The following is a 24,353-nucleotide window of genomic DNA, read 5'->3' as shown; positions in this document are numbered from 1 at the left end:
TGTTTGCTCTGGCTGTCTGTTTTAACTGGCTTGTTTCAGGTTTGTTGGTCATGTTCATTGAAGCATTTTTTATCCTGGCTGCTTTGAGTTCACTCATAGGTCATCTTGGGCCCTGGCAGCTTAGTGGCATGAGGGACACTTGATAGAGCTGATCCTCAGTTGGAACCTAGGCACTTTCTGTTACGTGGCTCCACTCTGTGTTATGTGGGTATCTATCTAACTGCTGCCCATAGGTCACATACCCCGAGGAAGCTGTAAGTGCGGCCCCATGAACAACACTGAGATATTCCCCTCCTAACTCAGTTGTGTTTCTGGAGCATGAACTTTGCAGATGACAGTATTGGGGTGCCATCTGTCTGGGTTGGCTTCCACTGACACTGGGGACAAGGGAGGGAGCGAGGGAGGGAGGGGGCCACCATCTTGTCCCTGCTTCAGCTTGGCACCCAAGGTCAGAGATTCTCCATTGCCACTGGGTGACGGTGACAGGTCTGATTTTCTTGGTGTTACCTCTGACAACACCCATTGCCTCGTTGTTACCATGTGGGGTGGAAGTTTGTTCCCAGGGAAGGTGCAGGCTGCCGTCCTCATAGTCCTCAAAGGCCAAGTTCTTCCCTCCCCTCAGCAGGGGTGGGCGAGTGAGGTTAGACCAGGTTCCCTGTGAGCTAGGTTACACCGATCCCTATGCTGCTTGCCTGTGCTCAGTGCTTGTTGCCCGGAAGTTCCGCCTGCAGCTGGACTGCCAATGTTTCTTTTTAAAATACTTAAAAAAAAAAAGACATTTATTTATATATTTATTTTTTATTTAATGGACATGGGTACACTGTAGTTGTCTTCAGGCACACCAGAAGAGGGCATCGGATCCCATTACAGATGGTTGTGAGCCACCATGTGGGTGCTAGGAATTGAACTCAGGACCTCTGAAAGAGCAGTCAGTGTTCTTAACCACTGAGCCATCTCACCAGTCCCTGCCAGTGTTTCTTTATAGAGCACGATGAAGTGCCATCAGGTAAACAGAGCTGCCACTAAGGGTGAGATTACTATTGCTTTCCAAAGTTCTTAGCAAGAGGAGCACATGAGTAAGCTCAGATGCCATGCGCAGCATGGGTCCTGAGTTGAGAGTGGTCGGGATGCAGCTAGCCATGTTTCTTGGAAGAGATTAAGTGAAGTAAGTCCTGTGGACTGGATGTGCAGCATGTAGAGCAAACAGTGGTCAAACGCTTTCTATTGCTGTGTTCCAGGTAACAGCTGGAGGCTGGCCCACTACACAAGCAGGCATTCTTCTGAGAATGTTGACAAGGCCCTTTAACCCCAATTTGGTGTCTCTTCCTTGCAGGGACAGTGCGGCCTGCTTTGCTATCCAGAAAGGATTACAGGCATCAAGAAGTGACATTAAGTTATTTAAGCATAATGATGTGGCTGACCTGGAGCGACTGCTAAAAGAACAAGAGAATGAAGATCAAAAGGTAGGATCCTTTTGAAGGAAACTGTGCAGCTCTTTGTACTTCCTAAGCAGCTAAATTATAGATGAAATGATAATTTGTCATTGAAAACTTGCCTGCGGATCGCATTTGGATGTTAGGTAAGGGTGTTCCTGCTTATTAAATGTATCTCAGCTTGGAGAGCCTTGTCACGTTAGGCAGACGGGGCAGCATTCTACGGAGGCCGAGAGGAGAGCAGCAGCCTGCCCTTCAGGAGATGCAGAACTTTGGGTTCTACATATGAGCTGCAGAACACACTAAGACTGTAATGGAGTGCATGGATTAAATTCATAATATACTTATTTATGCCATCAAACCTTAGCCTCCTGAAACTGCAGGCAGCTGCTGTTGGGGACAGCCACCCTGAAGAGGGAATGCCTGGGTGCCCTGAGGATCCCTAGTGGTGGCGATTGGATAATGTCTCCCTGGCATCACTGGAGTGTGTTTAAAGCATCATTGGGAGGAGTGTGACTTACCTTTCTGGGCAGTGTGGATGGGAAGTCAAGCTGGTTGGTGACTCTGCAGCAGGACTCCATGATGTGTGACTATCTTGGAGAGTTCTGTCATCTGTGTTTAGGAGTCATCCTGTGCAATAGACACTTAATGAATATGCACAGTCATTGAATATGCATAAGCTCAACGTTTTTGTGCTCAATGTGCTGTCAGCCAGTGTTCCATATTTACTCAGTCAAGAAAGGGCTAAAGAAGTCTGAAATTGAGACTGTCCCACAGACTAATTCTTTCAATAGGCTAAAGAGACAACAGCCTGCATTCTAAGTACTAGATCCCAACCATCAGAATAAATTCTATTTTGGAAAGTATGACTAAGGAACAAGTCTGCCTGAGTTTTTCATGGCTAAATGTTGGAGATTTTATACTAAGGTTTCTAATCTATGGACCTTATTAATGGATTTTTAAAAAAAGTATCTTAGAAATTAAATTTCACTTTTTTTATTATATATTTATATTTTTTTGCATATGTACAGGCAAAGCATTCATACACATAAAAATAAATCTTTTAAAAGAACAAAATAAAATTGTGTTTTGAGTAAAACTTAGGAATGACCACAACTTTAAAATTCAGATTCTAAAATTACTGCAGTAAAATCCTGGTTTTAGAAAAAGTGATGCATGGGTAGTTACCTAAAAGAAAGACAAACGTTACCTGTGTGTAAGATGACTGCCTAGTCTTTCTAGTCTTTAGAATCCTTCCACACAATTTTACTCATTCTAAGCCTCTTAGATTGACTATTTTGAAATCTCAAGCAGATTCGTGAATGGGGATGTGGTAGAACACTTGTCTAGTGTGTGTAAGGAAGCCCTGCAGAAACTAAGGAAAGGGAGGTGTCAGGATGCTGTGAGTAGAATTGCAGGCATCCAGTTTCCCCGTGTCCCTGACAGCTATACTGTCATCTTGAAAGCATTTAGCTGTGAATTTCAGGAGATTGACAACCTCTCTGATGTATACCTCTCCAAAGCAGAAGTATTTCTGTGCAGTCAGTGCCCGCTGGGTCTTGAAATGCTCAACAGCATTGCTATAGTAATGACTAGAGCACAGTATGGAGTCTGAGTAGGAAGTGGGAATGAGTTCTCTCTGGTCTTAGTGTTCTCCAGTCCATCACACCTGCAGGTTCTCAGGTGTGATAGCTTAGTGGCCTGTTGGACTGGAGGTATAGGGAGATAGTGTCTGAGTTAGGCCGCTCTCCTCCACCACCTTGGATTTGATCAGACAAGTCATGTTTGGATTTTACTTGACTAACTGATGGGTCAGCAATGGTGATGGAGGTTACAGATGGCCAACACACAGAGGAAAATAATAATATAATATACACACATGCACAGAGACATATAGACACACACATAGAATGGTCTTCGTTGTAGATTTTTCACATTTCCTCCTAGGCTGAAATGTGTAATTCCTAGCTGTGTCATCTTGAATGGTTTTACCTTATAATCCAGCCATGAGTCTGTGTTTCATCATTAAATCCCCTGGGCTTTCTCCCAGCTGTTCTGGGCTGGGACACTGTTTTAATACTGTCAGGGTGCCTCCAGTGGTGTGTGAGGTCACCTGGCTGATGTTGGTCATTGAAAACTGCCTAAGAATGAACAGAAACTGCTTTTTCTCACTAGTGTTTCTGTCAAAATAATAGGATCTCAAGAGTTGAGTTTTAATTCATCATGGCCTTTTTTTTTTCCTTCTTAAATAAATTATTTATGAGGTGCAAGTTCTTGGGAGTAACAATTTATACTTGAAGTTACGACAGTGAAGATGTCTGGTTTGTTTGGTTTGTTGTAGAATCCTCGCAAGGCCCGTGTGACTCGACGGTTCATCGTGGTGGAGGGCTTGTACATGAACACTGGAACCATCTGTCCTCTTCCAGAACTGGTGAGTCCCTGCGGTAGTGTGCTGATGATCTGGTACTTAGGCCTCTCGCTTGGGACCACAAGTGAAGCATGGTGCCCGGGGCACAGGCTGGTGCTGCAGGTGAAGGGGCTTGTGGTAAGCCTGACCTCAGAACTCGCTGGGCAGAGCGAGAAGAAGGAACCCTGAGAGATGGGCTTCAGCTCCACACTCGGGCTGTGGCATGCACACACAGATAAAGAAAGGAGTAAATGTATGTTTAAAAAGATAATAAAGAAAATCATGATGTGGAGAAATGGCATAAATACACTCTTACATTAGGAAAGTCAGTAACATTACTGGTGGCTGTGGCCTTCAAAGAGGAACCCATGTCCAGGGGGTTGTTTTTAATTTTACATCCCATCTGCAGTTTCCCTTTCTCCTTCTTCCCAGTTCCCCTCCCCTTCCTCTACCCCACCTTCCTCCACTCCCTGCCACCCCCCATCCACTCCTCCATTTCTCTTCAGAAGAAGGCAGGACTCCCATGGCTTTCAACCAGCTGTGGATATCAAGTTGCAGTAAAACTAGGCACATCTCCTATTAATGCTGGACAAGGCAGCCCAGGAAGGGAACAGGCCCCGCAGGCAGGCAACAGGATCAGAGACAGCTCCTGCTGTTCCCTCTGTTTGGAGTCCCCCACAAAGACTAAGCTACACAGCTGTAACATGTACAGCAGGCCTAGGTCAGTCCCATGTAGGCTCCCTGGTTGGCAGTTTAGTCTCTCTAAGCCCAGGTTAATTGATTCTGTGGGGCTTTTTGTGGCATCCTTGATCCCTCTGGCTCTTACAGCCCCTCCTCCCCCTCTTCTGTGGGATTCCCCAGGATCTGCCTAATGTTTGGCTGGGTTCTGCATCTATTTCCATCTGTTGATGGATGAAGCCTTTCTCATGACATCTGGGTTAGACACCAATCTATGAGCATAGCACAGTATCATTAGGAGTTGTTTTGTTGACTTTTTTTTTCCATTGGTGTTTGGTTCTATCCTAGGTAGGTCTCTGGGCAATCCAGCCTTTTAGTCCTGGCCCTCCAGGTAGTGTCAAGGGTGGTCTCCCTTTCATGGCATGGGTCTAAGTTGAACCAATCATTGGTTGGTCAGTCCCACAATTCTGCACCAGCTTTACCCCAGCACATCTTACAGACAGGACAAAGTGCAGGGTGATGGTTTTGTACAAGGCTGACCTGGTGACCCAATCATTCTATTGGAAGTCTTGCCTGGTTACAGGAGATGGCTGGTTCAGGCTCCAAATACTTAATTTCTAAAAACAAATTTTATTGAGACAAAATTGACATGCAAAATGCACCCACTTTTAGTGTAATATTGGATAAGTTTTGATAGATATGTATGGATACATGCTCTGTCACCAACACAGGATACAGGACCCTTGTGCTATTCTAGAAGTTCCCTTATACTCATCCTTGACCCCAGGAAACCACTGATATATTTTCTATTCCTAGAAGTTAGTTTTAATCTTTGTAAATTTTGTATAAATGAAAACAAATAATGTATATTTTATAAACCAGCCTTTAACAGTAAAAGCAATACATTGTTTTCAGAAGCCATAGCCACTGTAGAATTCCTAGCCAAAATGAGATTCCTGTACTAAACTGCACAGCTCAGCACAGCACAGCATAGTAAAGTGGGTCCCCTGTGCAGGCAGCAGCCCCATCTAGCTCCAACACATAGTAGAGCCCACGTCTGTTCAGCTGTCAGCGTCCACCTCCCCACACCCTTGGCTCCACCAGTCTGTCTCCATGGCTCTGCTGGCTCTGCGCATTTCCTATGAGTGACATCCTCTCTGTACCTGGCTTTCTTCACTGCTTTCTAGACAGACACAAATGAAATACATCCATTCTTTTGACGTGCTGTTAGTTCATGTGCGTCAACCTTTGTGTACTTGTCTGTTATGCGTGTTCATGTACAAATATTTTTCCAAGGCCTGTTTTCACAGCATTGTGTGTAAGCAGCTGTGTCCCCTGCATGGTGACTGCTACAGTGAGCAGAGGTCCCAGTTTGTTCTCATGACAGCACTTATGTTTTGTGCTGCTCTGTGTTGTGCATCCTAGCATTGCCCCATGGTCTTTACTTGCATTTCTCCAGCAACTGACAGTGTCTGTGTATACTTGATGGGCATCTGTCTTCTTTTGAGAAATGGCCATCCCAGTACTATGCCACGTTTTTGGTTGACTTGTCCACTTATTATGCTGTAAGAGTTATTTATGGGATCTGAAAACTGGGCCCCAGGTGCATACAGGATTCGGATAGTTCACCCATTGTGTGGGTTGCTTTCAGTTTTTTAATACTGGACTTTGATTTTTAAACTTTTTTTTTTAAGATTTATTTATTATTATATGTAAGTACACTGTAGCTGTCTTTAGACACACCGGAGGAGGGCGTCGGATCTCATAATGGGTGGTTGTGAACCACCATGTGGTTGCTGGGATTTGAACTCAGGACCTTCGGAAGAGCAGTCAGTGCTCTTACCCGCTGAGCCATCTCTCCAGCCCGATTTTTAAACTTTTTAAGTGTTGCCCATGTGTGGTGATGCCCTTCTTTAATCCCAGTATTTGGGAAGCAGAAGCAGGTGACTCTCAGTGACTTTGGCCTATATAAGCCAGGGCTATGCATTGAGACCATCTCACACACACCAAAAAAGTCTTGAATTTTGATGAAGGGCAGTTTGCCTGCTTTGTTGGTCATAAAATTTGGGTTAGGGTTTGTTTGTTTGGATGAGTGTTTTTGGTTGGTTGATTGGTTGGTGTTTTCTTCTTTGTTTTGTTCTTTGTTGGTGGTGGTGTCTCATTTCTAAAAACGTTTTTGTAATCAAAGCTACATAAAATCTTTTGCTTCTTTCTGTCTTAATGAGGTTTCCCTCGTTTTCTTCTGTTTCTGTTCAGGGGAACGTTTTGTGTGTGCACTACAGTGCATGGCTGTGCAGTCTCTCGCCTTCTGTGGAGGTGCCTGCCTAAGCTCTGGGCCATGTTACTGGGATCTGTCTGAACTTGGGGTCTTAGTCACCCATCTGTGTCATGTCGAGCCTTCGGCTGGTGCTGTGTCGCGTGGTTGCTGTGACTTAGCCCAGGGCTCTGAAATCACGACCCCTGAGGTCTCTAATTTTACTGTAGATGTGGTCCTTCCATCTGTGTGAATCTCAGAATGCGCTTCTCCATCCCTGTCAAATCAACTCTGGCTTTGTAGGTTGGTTCATGGCACAGGACTCACTGGGTAAGTCTTCTGTCTGTGCTGAGGTTGCTCTGGCTGGTCCTTAGTCAGCCTTCAGCCGGCACAGCCTCACCTCTGCATTAACTTCACCATGAAATGTCTGAGACTTAGATTCTGCTTTAAATGGAATGTTTTCTCAAATTCCTTTTTAGATCATTCACTGTTAATTTACAGGAATATAACCATTTTTATAGATCTACCTTTTATTACATTTTAGTGAGCAATGCTGTTTTAGTATGTTATATACTATGAATCAGATAGATAGATAGATACTGACTGACCAACAGACAATGTCTGGGCAAGGTATGGTGTCCAAGAGGATCAGAAATTCAAGGTCACTCTCAGTTACTGTTAATCCCAAAGATGGGAGGAGAAAGACTTCTGACCTAAATCATCATAGCCAAATTAATTAAAGCAAGCAACTAAAGCAAACCTTTTGATTTGTGTACCTGGGCTGCCTCCTTCTAAAGGCAAGAACAGGAGCAAAATAAGCATAATAAGTCAGTCCTGCATAGGCTTCTGAAACAAAGACAGGGTTGCAAGTTGGGCATAACACGGTAGTCATGGTCGTAACAAGGTCATTCAACATAGCCCTAACACGGTCGTCATAGGTGGCCGTAGAACCTTTAGAACAAAGGTAGGCTTGCAAGATGGTTATAAACTTTTTAAAACAAAGACATGGTTGCCATTCCTGGAACAAGAAGAACGGAACCATTTGTAATTAAGGTTACAGATGGGACATAGCCCAGTCCTTGAGAAACAGAGGTTTAACCATGAACAGGAATGAACCTAGTCTTTACTTAAAATGGCTTTCAAGCCTAAGACAGGGGCAGGCTGGTTCTAACATTATGTGGCAGTTTCAAGGCTAGCCTGGGCTGTGTGAGACGCTGTCTCACAAAACAAAAGAAGAATGTAATTTGTAAAGTTTTTCTTCTCCTTCAAGTTTCCACGTCTTTCTCCTTTGCCCGCTTTCTCTGGATAGCGCTCCCTCCACAGTGCTTAGGAGCGGTGAGAAGAGATCCCTTGTCCTGGTCTGAGGGGAAGCTTTCTGTCTCTCTCAACTGATGAGTTTTCTGCAGCTTTTCACAGATATTCTCTCTAGCAGGCTGATAAAAACCCTTCTCGTTCCTAAATGCATCGAATGTATTTGCCTGAGAGAGTGTTGGCTTTTCTCAACAGCTTCTGTACGACTGGGATGCCTTTGCATTTCTCCCAGGTTCGCTCTTGCTGTGCTCTTCTGTGCTGGCTGCTCTCACATTGAACCCTTGCATCTGGACAGGAGTCTATTTGTTAACTAAGGACTCAAGGCTTCACGGTGTAGCTGTAAAGCTTTTCACTGCTAGTCTAAATGCTGACGCAAGTGATGGATTTTTCTTCATCCTCCTGTTTTTGTACGGGTGTCAGAGACTGACAGGATAGTGGGAGAGGGGAGCCAAAACTTACTACAGCAGGGTGTTCTATCAATTACACTTTATATGTTTATTCACGTGGTGTGGGGGAAGAACATGTATGTCACATTGCATGTGTGTGGAGGTCAGAGGACAGCTTGAAGGATGTACCGTGTGGGTCCTAGGATTGTACTCAGGTGGGCTTGACCCACTGAGCCATCTTGCCATCCTTAGAGCTGCTTTTTATGGGGTTACAGTCTCAGGGCATTCCCCATGGACAGGTATGTGGTGGAACAAATACCGAGAAGCTGGCAGCAAGTGGGGGCGAGGGTGAAAGTGCTCGTTGTGTAGAGATGATGGGATGAGTCGGGGTGACCTTAGAGATGATGGGATGAGTCAGGGTGACCTGGGACCCTGTGCTCTTTCACAGCTTTTCTCCAAGTGCTGGGTTATTGTTACTGTTTTGTAAATATGTTTTAGAACTTGATATCTCATTCCTATTAAGGAAGGAAAAGTCAGTGTTGAAGTACTTTCCCTTAAATTAGTGTTTTTGATGAAAAAAAAAATCCAACTAAATGCCCAGTCACCCTGCCCACCTAACAGTGATGATCAGAAGCAGACCACACTACTCACTTACCAGGGACTTAGGAGGTGGGACAGCGAACCAGTTTATGTCGGCTGGGAGAGTCTGTGCTTACAGTGGAAAGGAGAACTTAAGAATTGGACATGTAGTAGTTAAAAGTGTGACCCCAACCACCAAGCACACAGACGTGTGAACCCGAGGAAGAGCTTCACACAGTTCCTCACTGCAGTAAAAGCTGAGTAACTCATGATGCTGTCCTTTAATGTGCTGTGCAGCTGACTACATGCAAATTACATGTAATTAAAGTACAGATGGGGGAATACCTACAAATATTCATGCATAGCTTCCTACCACATTGTTGGTAACTTTTTTAAGAATACTTGTTAGTTAACACAGCTAGTTCCAAGACAGCCAGGGGTACACAGAGAAAAACCCTGTCTTGGGGACTTGGGGGCAGGAAACCAAACAAAGAAATAGAAAACAAAACCAAACAAAGAACAAAAGACCAACTTTTCTACAGTTCATCATAATTAAAACATTACTTTCTTAGCTATTAAAAAAAAGAATACTTTTTAATAATTGCATGCATGTCTACTGCCAGGTGGTCATGGCACATGCTTTTGTCGTAGCATTTGGGAGGCAGAGGCAGTCAGATATCTCTGAGTTCAAGGCCAGCCTGATCTATAGAGTGAGTTCCAGGACAGCCAGGGCTACACAGAGAAACCCTGTTTCAAAAAACCAAACCACCTAGCAATGCATGTCAGCGATGCCTGCGTCCCAGCGCGGGGGCATGCACACAGAGGAGCAGCGGAAGCTTCAGGCCATCCTGCTCGGCCCTGTTTGCTCAGGGCCTCCTGTGAGTTCAGGGTGGAGCCTGCACATGTGTGATTCTGTCTAGTGTGGACTGGTGGTTCATTCCCACTGCACTCTTGCCCCCAGTCTCACAGTTCTTGCTGAAGGGAGGTTCGCCAATGTACATTTTCCCAGAAGGCATTTTTCCAATTTCTGTATCTGAGATACTAGAAAGCACATTAGCAGGGCCAGTGTGAGCAGTGGAGTCACTAGCAAAGGCACAGTGGCGTGACAGTGCACAGTGGTGCAATGCAAAGGACACTTAGAGCACAGTGACCTCTCTTCTGCTGGGAGAGCACACTAGCGGTAGCTCGCTTTTCCTTCACCACCTACACTGAGCTTCTGAAGGATGTATGGCCACCCATACATCCTTCAGAATGTATTGATTTTGGAGTCACAGGTTTTAAGAAGTAGGTGAAATTTTATACGTTTAATTTTTTTCTCCAAAAGACATTCTGTATGCTGCTAACGATGATAGTTTTAAGCTTGTTTGTTTACTCTGGTCTTTTTAAAAACTAGGTTAAATTAAAATATAAATATAAAGCAAGAATCTTCCTGGAGGAAAGCCTGTCGTTTGGAGTCCTTGGGGAGCACGGGCGAGGAGTCACCGAGCACTATGGGATCAGTGTGAGTTCTCTCACTGGGAAGCTGCCCTGTCGGAAGCCCGTCAAGGAAAGAACTTCACTATCAGAGCTCATGAGGCTTCCGTGTCTGGGTGGATCTGGTCAGCCCAGTCAGGACCCTGCCCTTCCTCTGGAGTTTGTTCTGTTTCCCAGGGGTGGGGGTAGTATGTATAACTTGGCTTTTCATGTCTCTTCTAGGTGCAGCTAGGTTTGTGTTACATTTGTTAAGATCACGAAGAATTGCCTTAGTAGCTGGTCAGAGTGACACATGCCTGTGATCCCAGCAGTTGGGAAACTGAGGTCTTCCAGGGCTACCCAAATGATCCCACACCCAAACAGCAACAACAAAAAGGATTCCCTTAGTCCTTCTAAAGACGTTTTTAGGATTTAAAATTCTACATATGGTTTATGGAAGTACATACATACAGTTGTGCCGTGTGTGGGGTGTGTGTGTGTGTGTGTTGGCAGCATGTGTGGCCATAGTTGATAGTAATTTTGACATATACATGCATGCTGTCAAAAACGCCACTGAGAATGGATTCAGCAAAGCTACTAAAGGCCCAAAAGTTGGAATAAGAACGCCAAGTGCCCTGGGGTGTGCTCTTGGTGCCTCAGGCTGGTGATAGCTGCCTTGCAGGCCACCGTGGATAGAGTTACAGGGAGCCTTTTTTCCAAAATGTGCTTTGCTACCTGTGTCACCTAGTTGATGGATAAAATAGAAAGTTCCCTTAGTTATGTGCACTGAGTACCAGACCACCCCAGAGAAAAGAGTGCAGAACGATGCCCAGGAAGTTAGACGATGGCTGATGTCAGCAAGCGTGGGGAGGGACCTGGGTGAGCTGTAACTGTGTGAAATTAATGAGGAAAACCACCGTCCTCAGACCAGCCTGTCGGTGACTGGCTTTCTGTTTTTCCTGATAGATTGATGATATCGACCTTATCAGTGCTAACATGGAGAATGCACTCGCTTCTGTCGGGGGCTTCTGCTGTGGCCGCTCCTTCGTGGTTGACCATCAGGTGATGCCTCTTAGAAATGATGCACAGTTGTAGACAGTTGTCCCCACCACCCCTTCAGAGCGCAGCTTCCAATATAAGATTTAACTCAGAATTTGTTACACGGGTTTTATTTAAAAGCCTGGGGGTGTTGTTTTATTTTGTTTTGTTTTATGTCATTGTTTTAAAGGTTTTTGTTTTGTTTATTTATATGAATATACTGTAGTTATACATACCAGAAGAGGGTATCAGATCCCATTACAGATGGTTGTGAGCCCCCTTGTGGTTACTGGGACTTGAACTCAGGACCTCTGGAAGAGCAGTCAGTGCTCTTAACCACTGAGCCATCTCTCCAGCTCCCTAAAAGCCTGTTTTTAAAGGATAGCTCGAAGTGTTTACAGATACATAAAGCCATTATCTCTCGAGAAAGCATCTTAGTTTTGTTACAGATGCGTCCTGTGGTTCAGTCTGTATGCCTGCTATTCAGATGGCTGTGCCCTTCTGTGGGGACTGGGTGCCTTCCAAAAGTCCCTCTCCACAGAGAGAACATCTTTGTCTTTGTTTCTCCTTAGCGGCTCTCTGGTCAAGGATACTGCTTTTCTGCTTCGTTACCTCCCCTGCTAGCTGCTGCTGCCATTGAGGCCCTCAACATCATGGAAGAGAATCCAGGTAACAGTGCTAGGAAAGGTGGGGACCTGGGTCAGTGCCAGGCCTCAGTGCTTTCCCAAGCATAATGGCTGCCATGATTTGGAGAAGTTAGCTAAGTGCGCTGAGCTTTAGTAGATGTCATTCCTTTTCTATCTTGTTTTCCCTTCAGCCTTTGAAGCATCAACTGCTAACAATGCTAGCCTGTTCTGTCAGCAAACAACTCTGGGCAAAGGAAAAAGTTAACTGGGAATTGCAAGTGGCCTTTGGCTATAATAGTGCAGCCTTTAAAACCAAAAAGGGCTGGCAAGATGGCTCGGTGGATAAAGGTGCACACATGCAACCGTGGCAGCTTGTGTTCCATCCCCAGAACCCAGATGCAGGTGGTAGAGAACTAGCTCCATAAAATTGTCCTCTGACCCCCACACATGCACAGCGTTGCATGACTCCAACCCCAAATACACTAATAATGAGTACTGTTAAATGACAGGAAAGGAGAAGGGGCTTGCTTAGCTGACACTCCCAGGTTCCCAGCAGAGGTGTCAGCTCACACGGTCACATGTGTGTCTCAAGCTTTCCTTGAGTAAAAGGAAAACATCCCAAAACATTACCATGCTGCCCACTGGTTTAGGTTAAGAGCAGAGTAGGAAGCGTGCACCCAGTGATCTTAGCTGGGCGTGGGTGGCTCTCTCAGTAAGGGCGAGGCCTGCACTTGGCTCATTGAGGAGAGCAAGCAGCACCAGCGAGAAGGAGCCAGTTGGTGACATCATGAAGCCCAGGCCCTCACGCTATGCGTAGCTGAGTGTCTGTTCACACCCATCGCATCTACAGCATTTCAAACTAAGGATTTGGGCTTTTAGAGGAGTCCATAAGCTGGTACCAACAAATGTCTTAAGTATACCATCAAACTTTTCTTTTCAACGCAGATATTTTTGCAGTTTTAAAGAAAAAATGCCAGAACATCCATAAGTCTCTACAAGGGTAAGTGTATGGCTTCCAGCCAGCAGAGCACACGTCTCCACCACGCTCTGCAGCAGTGTAGCTCTGAGTTTTATGAGGTCTGGGCCTTTCAACCACACAGCAACTACAAAAGCAAAAACTCAGTGCATGTAGCTTTGAATACAACTGGACCAGCTGTTCGCCATGTCCTAAAGTCAAGGCCTTGCTTTTCTAGAAGTCACACAGTGTGTTAGTGGGTACTGTGTGCAGGAGGAAAATAAATGACCCTACGCCTGTTACCCGGGATGACCAAGTGAGCATGGTGAATCTCATCTCGTCAGATAGAACAGCCCTGCTCTCCACACTGCTCTTAGTGAATGTGACAGAGAAAAGAAGTTAGTCAGTCATGAGTGTTCTTTTTATAAAAATGAAAAGTCTTCAGGCTGAGTTTTGGTGCCAAAGGAAATGATCTCACATTGCTCTAGATCTTTCCTTTAGCTCCCTAAGGATATGTGTGCCTCTTGGGCTGTGAAAGTGCCAACTCTTGTGTAAGATGTGGGAATAGACACTGCTGAAAGCGAGGGCAGGTGAGTTGTGGCCTGAGTGGTCACAACTGTTGTGTGAGCGGGCAGACTGTGGTGCTCTGTGTGTCTACCGCGTGGGGAGTGGCTCTTGCAAGACCTATGGTGGGAGGGTCACTGTCACTTGTGTATTCATTCTCTGGCACAGTACAGCACATTGGAAGGTTGCACATCCACAGCAGCAGCCTGAGGTGACCTGGGCTCCAGTTTTCTCCAAGGCCTGTCCTACCACTGGCTCTGTCCAGACTTCTTTCCTCTGTACCTGGCCATCTGTCTTTATCCACCCACTCTAGTGGATAGCCTGGGCTCATGCTGTTACTCCCTGCATGCTCATGGACAGCTGCCAACATAGGTGTGTGTGTGTGTGTGTGTGTGTGTGCGTGCGTGTGTGTGTGTGTTGCATTCTGCTGTCCCTAACTTGTAGACTTCTTTTTAAGATTTCAAATGTCTTCATCTTGGTCTCCTGAGAAGACTTTCTTTCACACCCTGTTCTTTAGAGTGTAGCCTCAGATTGTTTCATAATTCTTGTATATGAATCTCCTTAGGGAGCTAAAAGAAAGATCTAGAACAATGTAAGATCATTTTCTGTGGCACCAAAACTCAGCCTGAAGCTGTGTGTGTTTACAAGCCCACATATGTGCGTGTATATGGGAAGAACCACTTGCTTTCATTTCCTAGTTACCGTGCATCTTGGTTTTTGAGAAACTGTCTCTCATTGGCCTACAGCCTGCCCCGCAGGTTTGGCTGGCTAGCTAGTTAACTCAAGGGCTATACCTTTCTCCAGGATCCCAGCAGGCACCACCACAACCCAGCATTTTTTACATAAGTTCTGGGGATTCAAACTGAGGTCCTTGCCTACCCTTTTCTGTTTTAGGCCTGTCTTCTCTGCCTTGTCTGGCTCTTCCCTTTCCCGGGTCATTAGAGTAGCTCCACTCCACGTCTTTATAACCCTGTCCATGAGACTCCCTCCCTTTTTCTGCTCTGTGTTGCTTGTCTGGTCAGGATTTGTGCCCGCTCTTTCTATGTCCATGGCCTCCTCTTGACCTTCCACTAGAAGCTGAGAGCTGGTTGTTTCTTTTCCACTTGGCCAAACTGCAGGTTAACAGTGGTGACAATGGTGCAGAACTAACAGGACTCCCCTCAGGGCTCAGCTGCCATGTCTCATGGTGTTCAGGTCAGACCACCCTGTCTTCCTCTGCATTCTGCATTCCCTAACTTGTAGGCTTCCTTTTGAGACTTCAGATGTCTTCATCTTGGTCTCCTGAGAAGACTTTCTTCAACACCCTGCTCCGTAGGGTATAGCCTCAGATTTTATTCAGAATTCTTGTACATGAACAGCTCAGGTTTTTGTGTCTCCTTTGTGGCTTGCTGAAGAGCTCCATAGTCCAGTCAAACTATGCACTCAGTAGCTACACCAGGAAGACCCTGCAGGAACTTGATACACCATGCCAGTCAGCAATGTGGAAGGGAATGGCAAATAAAGCAGAAAGGGGAGTAAGCCTAGTGGGTGGGGACATGGATTGATTGAAGATGGAACCTATAGCTATTGGCCTTGAATCTTAACAAAATTGTTCTCTGTGGTGTGCAGTAATGTATCAGATGGCGAAAGAGCGCCAGCGTGCCAGTTAGGATATGCATGCAGACAGAACAACCTCATAGTTGCCGAGAACAGTGCTTGGCCTCTAGATGTAAAGAAGGGGAAACCAACAGGCTCTTTCAGAAATTTGTTTGCTGTGTGAGTGAGACAGAACTGTAGCTATCTAGGCCTTTCATCTGAGGGTGTCTGGGAGGAGGTTCAGTGTATGGTGTATGACAGGCTTCACCGGTCCCCAAGACAGTCACTGGAGAGCAGCAATGGATTCCCAGGTTTATATTTGAAAGTCCTGCTCTGGAGAGGGTTTGAGTCATTAGCACACAGGTATACTGAAAGTATGTCCAAGTGTAGAGGGCAGGAACCAGCTGAGGAGGAGTGCACAGTGAGGAGGAAGAAAAGGAGGAGGAGGAGGAAGAGGAAGAGGAGGAGGAGGAATCGCCCCCTTTGTCTCTGAGGTTGGGTTTGGGAAAGTCATCTACCTGCTGTTGGCCATCAGAGCTGGGAGATCTCCACTGTGTGTGTGGAGACCGCATTGATAGCTGACTCTTCCTGAACCACAGGATGAAGGCCATGGCTCTGAGCCTAGGAGCAAGCCCAGTGCTTGCTTTTCTCCTGTCTGGGTACAGTGATGGTTACCAAGTGTGTAGTAGGTCCGGAAGCAAAGTGCCTCAGCTTCGGAACTAGAACTACAGCTCTGTCTTAGCACAGACAGGCATTGTCTCATTCCTCTCACCTGCCCTACCCATGCATGACTCGTCTGCTTCTTGAGGGAGGTGAGTCATCTGAGATGCTATTTGAAACATGAGAAATTGGTGCTGCTTCCTGCACCCATTCAGGAGTCAAAGAGGATAGGACTTGGGAGCGTGCTGCTTAGTTTCTGCATTGATGAGAACTACCGTAGGCTTCCCCATGGCAGATGCCCTAGGTCCTAAGGGTCTAAACTCAGATCTGTGCCTTGCTCTATCGAGAGAACCTAATGTCTAGAATTACATTCCAGTAAGGAAGATACAAGTGGTTGTAAGCCAGTGAGAGCAGCCGCCAGCACCTCACACGGTACCTCTGTTCCAAGTTTCCTCCTCACTGAGTGCAGGCTCCAGGCAATTCAAGCAGAAAGAGAGTTTTCTTCACAGCTCCGTGGTTCTAGTCCATAGTTTTGGGGAAATCTGGACAGAGCCAAGGCACAGAAGAGGCAGTTAGGCTCCACATGGCTTTCAGGAGTTCACCCCTGTGACCTCAGAGCTCTGCACTTCCTAAAGGTGCGTGACTTCTGCCAGTAGTGCTCAGTGGGCCCTGAGCAGTGGGGACAGTCATCCAGGCCACAGCTGTAGTCAGTAAAAGCTGTCAAACTCTGAGCTAACATTCCAGCACTGCCCAGGGCTTTGCTTCATCCTGAGGGAAACCTGGGCCTAAGAACAAGGAGCTGAACAAAAGCAGCAGATGGGCAGCCCAGTCTCAAAGGCATGGACTACAGCTGTATCCTTGGAGATGGACAGCGCAGTGAAGGTGAACCCTAAAGGAGTAAACCCCTGACAAAGCAGATCTCTGTGTGTTAATCTAAGAAGAAAATCTTAATCCACACAAGATTTAAAGTAGATTGCACAGATAAGACAATCATGCCACTTAAACCTATTGTTGATAGTCAAAATACAGTGTTGCTAGTCAGAGTATAACGTCCTTATGTCGTGTCTCTATGGCACTCTAAAACTCAGATAATAAGGAAGGAGCATGCATGATAGTGCATACACTTGAAGGAAGCAAACAGGAAAAATGGTAGAAAATTGTGTATGCATCCTGCTGTAAGTGGGTCCCAAGGGAACCCCCTCCCCCCAAGAAAGGCTGCATGAATTGGGTCTCACAATGGACAATTTTCTTGGAGACAAGAGAGCAGTGTATATTAGGTGAAGAGATGGGGGAAGCAAGCCCAGAGTGAGGGGGTTATGAGAGGGGTGACCATGAGGGACAAGCAACAAGGATGCCTAGACCCCCATGGGAGTCTGGAAACGAGAGACCACAGCATCCCATGAACAGCAGCCTTCCACCCCATGCACACAGAAACAGTTTCACAGGCGTTCCCTAGATGGGAAGGTACCGATTACTTCTCAAGGTGGAGTCCCACCATGCAGTGGGATGTTCTTGCCGGCATCCCCAGTTCTGCTTTTAGTTCAGTGGGCCTCGACATAGCTATTTACTTATTTATGTATTTTATCCGTGGCATTAGGACTGAACCCAGGTCCTTACCATGCTATGTCAGCATGATGCCCTAACTCCAGCCAGTGCCCTAACAGTTACACTGTGTGGGGTCTCTGTGAGCCCCCAGTGTACCAATGTCACGTGTGTTTGTTTCTCTAGTGTTTCGGGTTTAAAAGTGGTGGGAGAGTCCCTTTCTCCGGCGCTTCATCTCCAGCTGGAAGAGAGCAGGGGCTCTCGGGAGAAAGATGTGAAGCTGCTTCAAGCAATCGTCGATCAGGTAAGTATACAGTTACACAGCCCCCACCCTTGCTTACCTCATTTTCACAACACCTCCCTACCCCAAAAAGGTCGGGTATGCCACAGCTGCTGCTCACCACACTCATGGCGGCCCTCCCAGCCAGCCCTGGGAGCTGACAGGGAGCCTGGAAGGCAGGCTGAGGGCTTCTCTCACCTTGTCAGCCTAACTCCTGACGTTGTGAACTTGCTGCTGCATTGAGTATAGCTGTGCTCAGCTTCTCTCCTAAACAGCCCTGCAGAACACTCATCCACTCACCATTTATACTCTTGAGACCAGGACTCACTCTGTCACTAGGCTAGCCTGGAATTCACCGTCTAGCTCAGGCTGGACTTCCAACTCACAGACCATTCTAACTGCATCCTGAGCACTGGAATTGCAAATGTGAGCCACCAATCCTGACTAAATGGCTGTTTATGAGTTTTGCTAATATTCCACTTATTTCACTCATTTCTGCTAAGTTGCTGACTCCATGTGCTCACTGGGCGGTTGCTTGGCCACCCTCCCAGCAGCTGTCTCTCCAGAAGCCGCCCTGCCCGTCTTCCAGGCTATTGCCCAATCCTTGCAGAAATCCAGGGTGCTGCAGCACTGCGGGAGGGGGATGCATGCCTGGGGCCGTGCAGCTCCCCATAGAACCTGGCACAGGTTTAAGCCTTTGTGTCTTTAAGGAGTAAAGGCTTCATCCCACTTTGCTGCTGCCCTGGGACAATGCCACCCAGCTCCCTAAAGTAAAGACATTGTCTGCCACCTGTCCCCTTCATCCCTGTGGCATGTGTAATCTGGAGTGAGAAGTAAGAATCTATGGAGGAATGTACACGGTACACTACGTACATGGTACACACACATGGTACAGAACCTCTTGGGACCTACTGTCTTTAAAAAAACAAACCAGTTGGGCAGTGGTGGCACACGCCTTTAATCCCAGCACTTGGGAGGCAGAGGCAGGCAGATTTCTGAGTTCAAGGCCAGCCTGGTCTACAGAGTGAATTCCAGGACAGCCAGGGCTACACAGAGAAACCCTATCTCAAAAAACAAAACAAAACAAAACAAAAAACAAGAAAGCAAAAAAGAAGAATAAGAAGACGATGAAGAAGAAGAAGAACAACAACAACAACAGAAAAAACAAAAAAACAAACCAAATCTAAGATTCAAAATTAAAGACATGTGTACGTCCTTATCACAGTATGGTGATCAGGCTAAGAATACTTGGCTGGCTGGAAAAGAACACATCACACATGTCTTCTCAGGCTCAGCTCTGCGGGCCTGCGGAAAGACAGGCTTCCTTAAAGGGACCCAGCATCCTCTACCGTTTTACTGCCTCAGTGTCTTACCCCAGAAATACGCAGACGTGAACTTCAGTTCTTGGGTAGAGGTTTTAGAAAAGGTAAGACAGATACACATGTTCAGAACCACCCAATGGACAGCCAGCACAGCTAAGGATTACATTATGTCCTGTGGCTGCTGAGCCTGCTGTCTCCCACAGGACTGCTGTTACTGGTAGGCTCACTGCCTTAGCAAACACTGCTGTTCAGAGACACAGGGCTCACATGCAAGCAGTGGGCATGAGCAAGCAGACTACATGCACACACATTCTCAGAACAAAGCCTGAAGATGGGGGCTGGAGAGATGGCTTAGTCGCTTTCCTCTTGCTGTGACAAACCACCAAGACCAAGACAACTTCAGAGAGTCAGAAGCCATGACGGTGGAGAAAAGGCATAGTGGCAGCAACAGCCATGAATTAACGCTCACCTTGATCCACAAGTAGGCAAAGAACACACTGGGAGTAGCAGGAGGATTTGAAGCCTCAAAGCCCACCCCCCAGTGACACACCTTCTCCAGGAAGACCACACCTCCTAATCCTTCTCAAACAGCTCCACCAACTGGAGGCCATGTATTCGAATATTTGAGCCTATGGGGGCTGTTCTCATTCAAGCCACCACATCCAGACATCTCATAGGCTTTGTAGTCACCATCACAGGGAAGTCTGAGTCCAAAAGAAGGGTTTGCCTTGAGAACAGTAGGGGCACATAAGCTTTGTCTCCTAGAACTCTAAATGGAAATAAAAGTGACAGGTACTTTTGAGGACAGCATATCTGTCACCATGACCTACGTGACTGTTATATCCCCTCTCTCCCTCCCTGTAGTGCATGGAGAAGGGCATCGCACTGACTCAGGCCCGGTACTTGGACAAGGAAGAGAAGTGCCTTCCTCCTCCAAGGTTGGTAATATTAAAGGGCAGTGCCGCTTCCTGCTTTACACTCTTGAAATGTGCTGGGAAACCTTGAAATATTGCAGGATAAGAATGTCCCTACAGTACAGCACACATCCTGGTCCATTTAGCCACAAGATGTTTTTCATTTTAACTGAAAAGCATCACAGGACTGAGTGTCCTCCTAGGTGACTCAACAGTGAGCTTCAGTGACAGACTATTCGACAGCTGTAACAGCTGGAGTCCAACTGTAGCTTGTGCTGTGGAGACGCTCCATGGAGAAGGGAGCAGCCTGGGTGTGGTCACCTTGCCAACGGTGCTTGTGGGTCTGCATGCATCATTCTGCAAACACCAGCTACAGCAGGACGGCAAAGCAAGGGGGAGGGGTAGGCTCACGAATAGGCTGTTGAAGTACTCAGCTCTGACCCAGAACCTGCACTGTGATCAGAAGAAATGAACACTCCAACCACCTTAGCCCTGGGTCAGAAATCACAGAAGAGACTGGCATGATGCTAAGACTTCCTAGAACAGGTGACACCCTGACCTCAGAGAATTAGGTACAGACTTCCCAGCTTCTGATAGTTTCCCTTCACATTTACCATGATGGGAAAGCACACCCATAAGAACATTCATTTAGTGGTATCTGATAGCATGGCATATAACGTTAGTTTGTTGTAAGTGACTTTCCCACACTGTAGGCTAATGTCCCGAACTCAGGTGTTACAATGCCTGAGCACAGTGGGGAACTGGCCAAAGTGGATTGGATCTGTAGAGGATTTGTTGGGGTGTGGTCCCACCCTAGGCCAAGCAGTATCTGCTCAGGAGGACCCTGGTAGACACCGTGATCTTCAGCAGATGACACACTGTAGTTTGCTGGGGTGTGCAGTGGCCTGAGCACCTCCAGGACAACCTGGAGCACAGAGTGTAAGATGCAGGTGCACTAGGGTGCAGGGCTCCCTGTGTCCTAAGAACTAGAAAACCTTCTGAAATAGACATTCATGTCCCGGCTGAGTTATTAAGTAGGAGCACCCCGGCAGACCAGTGTGAGAAATGGTGACTTGCTGCTTTGGGCCCAGGACTGCTTAGAGTAGTAGATCATTGAGAGGCTTGGTTTCCAGCCTCAGTGGCTTCCCCCAAAGAAAACACTTGGACTTGATACAGGTGAGTGGGGATGCCGAGAGGCACGGCTTCTGCCTGTGGCCACAGAGAACTGTTGTGTTAGGCTTGCAGGCTGCAGATCCCCACAGCTACTTCCTTCTGCTGCATGGTAGGAAGTCAGCAGCAGGTAGAAGGCTGGCTCCCTCAGAGCCGGAACAGTCTGCTGCACAAGTGTATGACCTCGTCTTCCTGTGCTTTGTCTTCTCAGCATCAGGGTTGTGGTCACCGTGGAGCAGACGGAGGAAGAGCTACAGAGGGCTGCATCCACCATCAGGGAGGCGGCCCAAGCTGTGCTGTTGTAGGCTCCTGCCCAGTGCTTCAGCCATGTCACCTGCAGATGGAACTACTCAGAGACCTCCAGCTGGCCAGGGAATGGATTGCTGCCAGGGTGTGGCTGTGCTTGAGTACACAGCCAGAGTGGATGGTTGTATCCAGCAGGAGCTGACTTGTAGGGATGACAGATGACAGCATATCCCTGGTGTTTCTGCGGTGCCGTGTGCTCTGTCAGGATGCTTCACTGTCTGTCATTTGTATTCGCTTTTGTTTAAAACTGGAGCTTCCGTTTTCCCTCTGCCGTCTGTGGGAATGATTCAATAAGCACTCCTCCGTATCCATAGAAAAGGACTTTGCAGCTAAGAGGGACTCTCCATGTATCCAGTTACTGTGGAAGACTGAGAGACTGTGTCCTCCCCCGTCCTCAGGCAGAGCTCAGTGGTGGCTGCTATGCAGATACTCTGTGTTATAAATGTCATACGACATGGTGATCCTAGGACTCTATGTGCTCCAGTTACTGATACTGTCATGTCTAATCTGAGCTTCACTAACAAATCTTCATACCGCTTCCTAAGCAATAATCTGAATCAAACATTATTTTATTTTTGTGTAATTGACTTTATATTTTTTATATATTCTCTAGTCAGTTTTGGGAAGAGGGTTATTATTCTGATCCCCAAATACAAATCATGCCCTTGGTATTTTCTAATATGTCCAATGTCCTTTTTCATGGTGGTTTTGTCCAGGAGCATAGACCTGTGGGCTTTTTCTAAGCTGAGAAAAACGAGACCTTTCCTCTTTCACTCTATAAATTCCAGATGCCTCCAAAAAATAGGGATGCTCTAAACGTGATTTCCAAGCCGTACACTGGCTGCCGCTGTCCTTAGCGAGCGTGTTGAGTGGTATAAAGGCTTGTGACATGTGCCACGGATCGTGTGCATGGAAGGCCTTCTCTTGTCGTTGCACGGGCAGAGGAGTCAGGTCGTTTAAATGTCGTTTTCTGATGTGCGTTCATGTGAACCGTGGGTCGGCATCTTCTTAAGTGATCTGTGACATTTTTAATGTTTCTATTTCATACGTGCCTTGTGATTGCTGCTGCTGTGAGGGTACACTCCTGTCGGGGAAAAGTCTGTTTTGGTTTGGTTTTTAATGAAATAAACCTCTAAGAGCTTACATTCCTGAAAAGGAGTCTGTTTGGATAGCAGCTTGCTCAGCTCAGCAGTCTCTTGATTTTAACCTTCATTTTCCCTGTGTGTTTTTCTTTTGTTGTAGAGCATAACTAAATTTCTTAGTCCCTTTTCCCAGCCCAACCAAAGACTATCTACTATCTCAAAATTTTTAGGTTCCTACTGATTGAACACTGACTACTTCGGACTATAAGAAGGCTGGAGTGGGGCCAGGAGAGTTCTTGCCTGCCAAACACAGGCCCTGGGTTTGATCCTCATCTGGGGAAGGAAGCTTGGCTGAGTGGCAGGGCAGTTGCCTCTAATCGCTGAGAAGAGACGGTCCAGAGAGGCAGCGCAGCGCCTGAGGTGCTGGCCACCATCTCTGTTGGTGTACTCCCCCAGCTTCCCATGAAACCATCCCACGTCCTTCACCATGGAGCCCACACAGAACCAACATGAAGTTCAAGCCTCAGGATCCCTGTGGCCCCTGGGTCAGGCCCAGTCACCATGTTGGGGGGGGGGGGACTTCTAGGGAGACATGAACAGACATCTATTCGCCTCAGACAAGACACCAACAAAAGACCAAGGGAACAGCTCACTCTTGTCTAGCTTGGTAGACAAGTGGCTGATTGCAGCTACCTGTAGGAACACAGCAAACTAGAAAAATGTGAACTGCTTCTATATCCTTAGGTGGGGCTGGGGCCTCATGAGCCCAGGCCCACCTCATGACAGACTGTTAAAGGCTCAAGTCTATGTGGTCTCACGGTGGTATTGACAGCTTCAGGAGAACAATGAGCACATCATTTCTGGGGACATCACATTAGCTAGCACACATCAGTTCTCCACAAGGGAGGTGAGTTGACACTGAAAAGTTATCGGATCACCTCAAGGCTCAAGCTTAACAAACTCCAGGTTAGACAAGACAACGAAATACTAGGTGCAGCTCGGTCAACCCGCTATAAACACCAAAGCCACTGCATGCAAAAGATGAAAGTTCAAGTAAGGCCAAGTTCCCTGGGAAGCGGACAACTAGGAAAGCGTTGAGATGAAACACTCAAAGTACCGAAGTGAAGACTTTGTCTGCCAAGAGTTCTCCATCTACCCAAACGGTCAATCAGTAATGCAGCGAACAGAAGAACATTTCCAGACGGAGTCTACGACTTGCAAGTCACCTCATGGCAAGGACCAAGGAAACCTTTCAGTGTGGGAGGAAATGGTCCCAGATGGGGAAGCAAACAGAATTGGCAAGGCTGGAGCAATAAAGTTGGCACCGAGATGAACAGACTCAAGAGCCTCGGTGTTGTAGGAAGTATTGAAACAACAACGTGTTAGCTTACACCCTTCGTTTGCTGTGTGATCGTTGTCCTAATTACCATTGTGCTGGTTGTTTTAATGATGTACCTAAATCTACTTTGTATCAGTACTAACTTAGTTTTGGTAAAACAGGGAAGGGCTTCAGTATAGCTCCTTCCTTCATGCCATGATGGGTATGTTTAGTCCATCTCTGTAGTAGAAAAATGTCAAAGAAAAATGAATAGTTACAGACCAAAAAAAGGGTGATAATAAATACAGATATGAAAGCACAAACTAAACCCCAAACCAAAAACTCAAGATGGAAATCAAAACCAAGGACCCAGGAAACAAACTCCCATGTTCAGCACCAAGTATACTCTGTCAGGAAGGACACACACACACATACACACACAGTGTGTGCGCATCCCACCCAACCAGCATTGTATGTGAGTGGGCCTGCAACTCCTCACAA

General features: G+C 46.6%; 1 protein-coding gene across 2 annotated transcripts in view; it reads left to right on the top strand.

Moving 5' to 3' along the window:
- Sptlc1 (serine palmitoyltransferase long chain base subunit 1) overlaps positions 1–22,607 on the top strand; it is a 44,689-nt gene extending 22,082 nt beyond the window's left edge. The window contains exons 7-15 of one of the 2 annotated variants that reach the window (XM_021180084.1): positions 1,334–1,463; positions 3,775–3,864; positions 10,442–10,549; positions 11,467–11,562; positions 12,111–12,207; positions 13,110–13,164; positions 17,647–17,764; positions 19,927–20,000; positions 21,358–22,607. In XM_021180084.1, coding sequence (XP_021035743.1) covers positions 1,334–1,463; positions 3,775–3,864; positions 10,442–10,549; positions 11,467–11,562; positions 12,111–12,207; positions 13,110–13,164; positions 17,647–17,764; positions 19,927–20,000; positions 21,358–21,451 — 862 coding nt within the window. In that variant the 3' untranslated portion in view covers positions 21,452–22,607. The remainder of the gene's footprint in view (positions 1–1,333; positions 1,464–3,774; positions 3,865–10,441; positions 10,550–11,466; positions 11,563–12,110; positions 12,208–13,109; positions 13,165–17,646; positions 17,765–19,926; positions 20,001–21,357) is intronic. The other variant, XM_029468443.1, reaches the window with a different exon arrangement.
- Positions 22,608–24,353: the final 1,746 nt, after the last annotated feature.

Source organism: Mus caroli, chromosome 13 (genome assembly GCF_900094665.2).
Source record: "Mus caroli chromosome 13, CAROLI_EIJ_v1.1, whole genome shotgun sequence".
NCBI lineage: Eukaryota > Metazoa > Chordata > Mammalia > Rodentia > Muridae > Mus > Mus caroli.
This window is presented reverse-complemented; position numbering and strand designations above follow the sequence as displayed.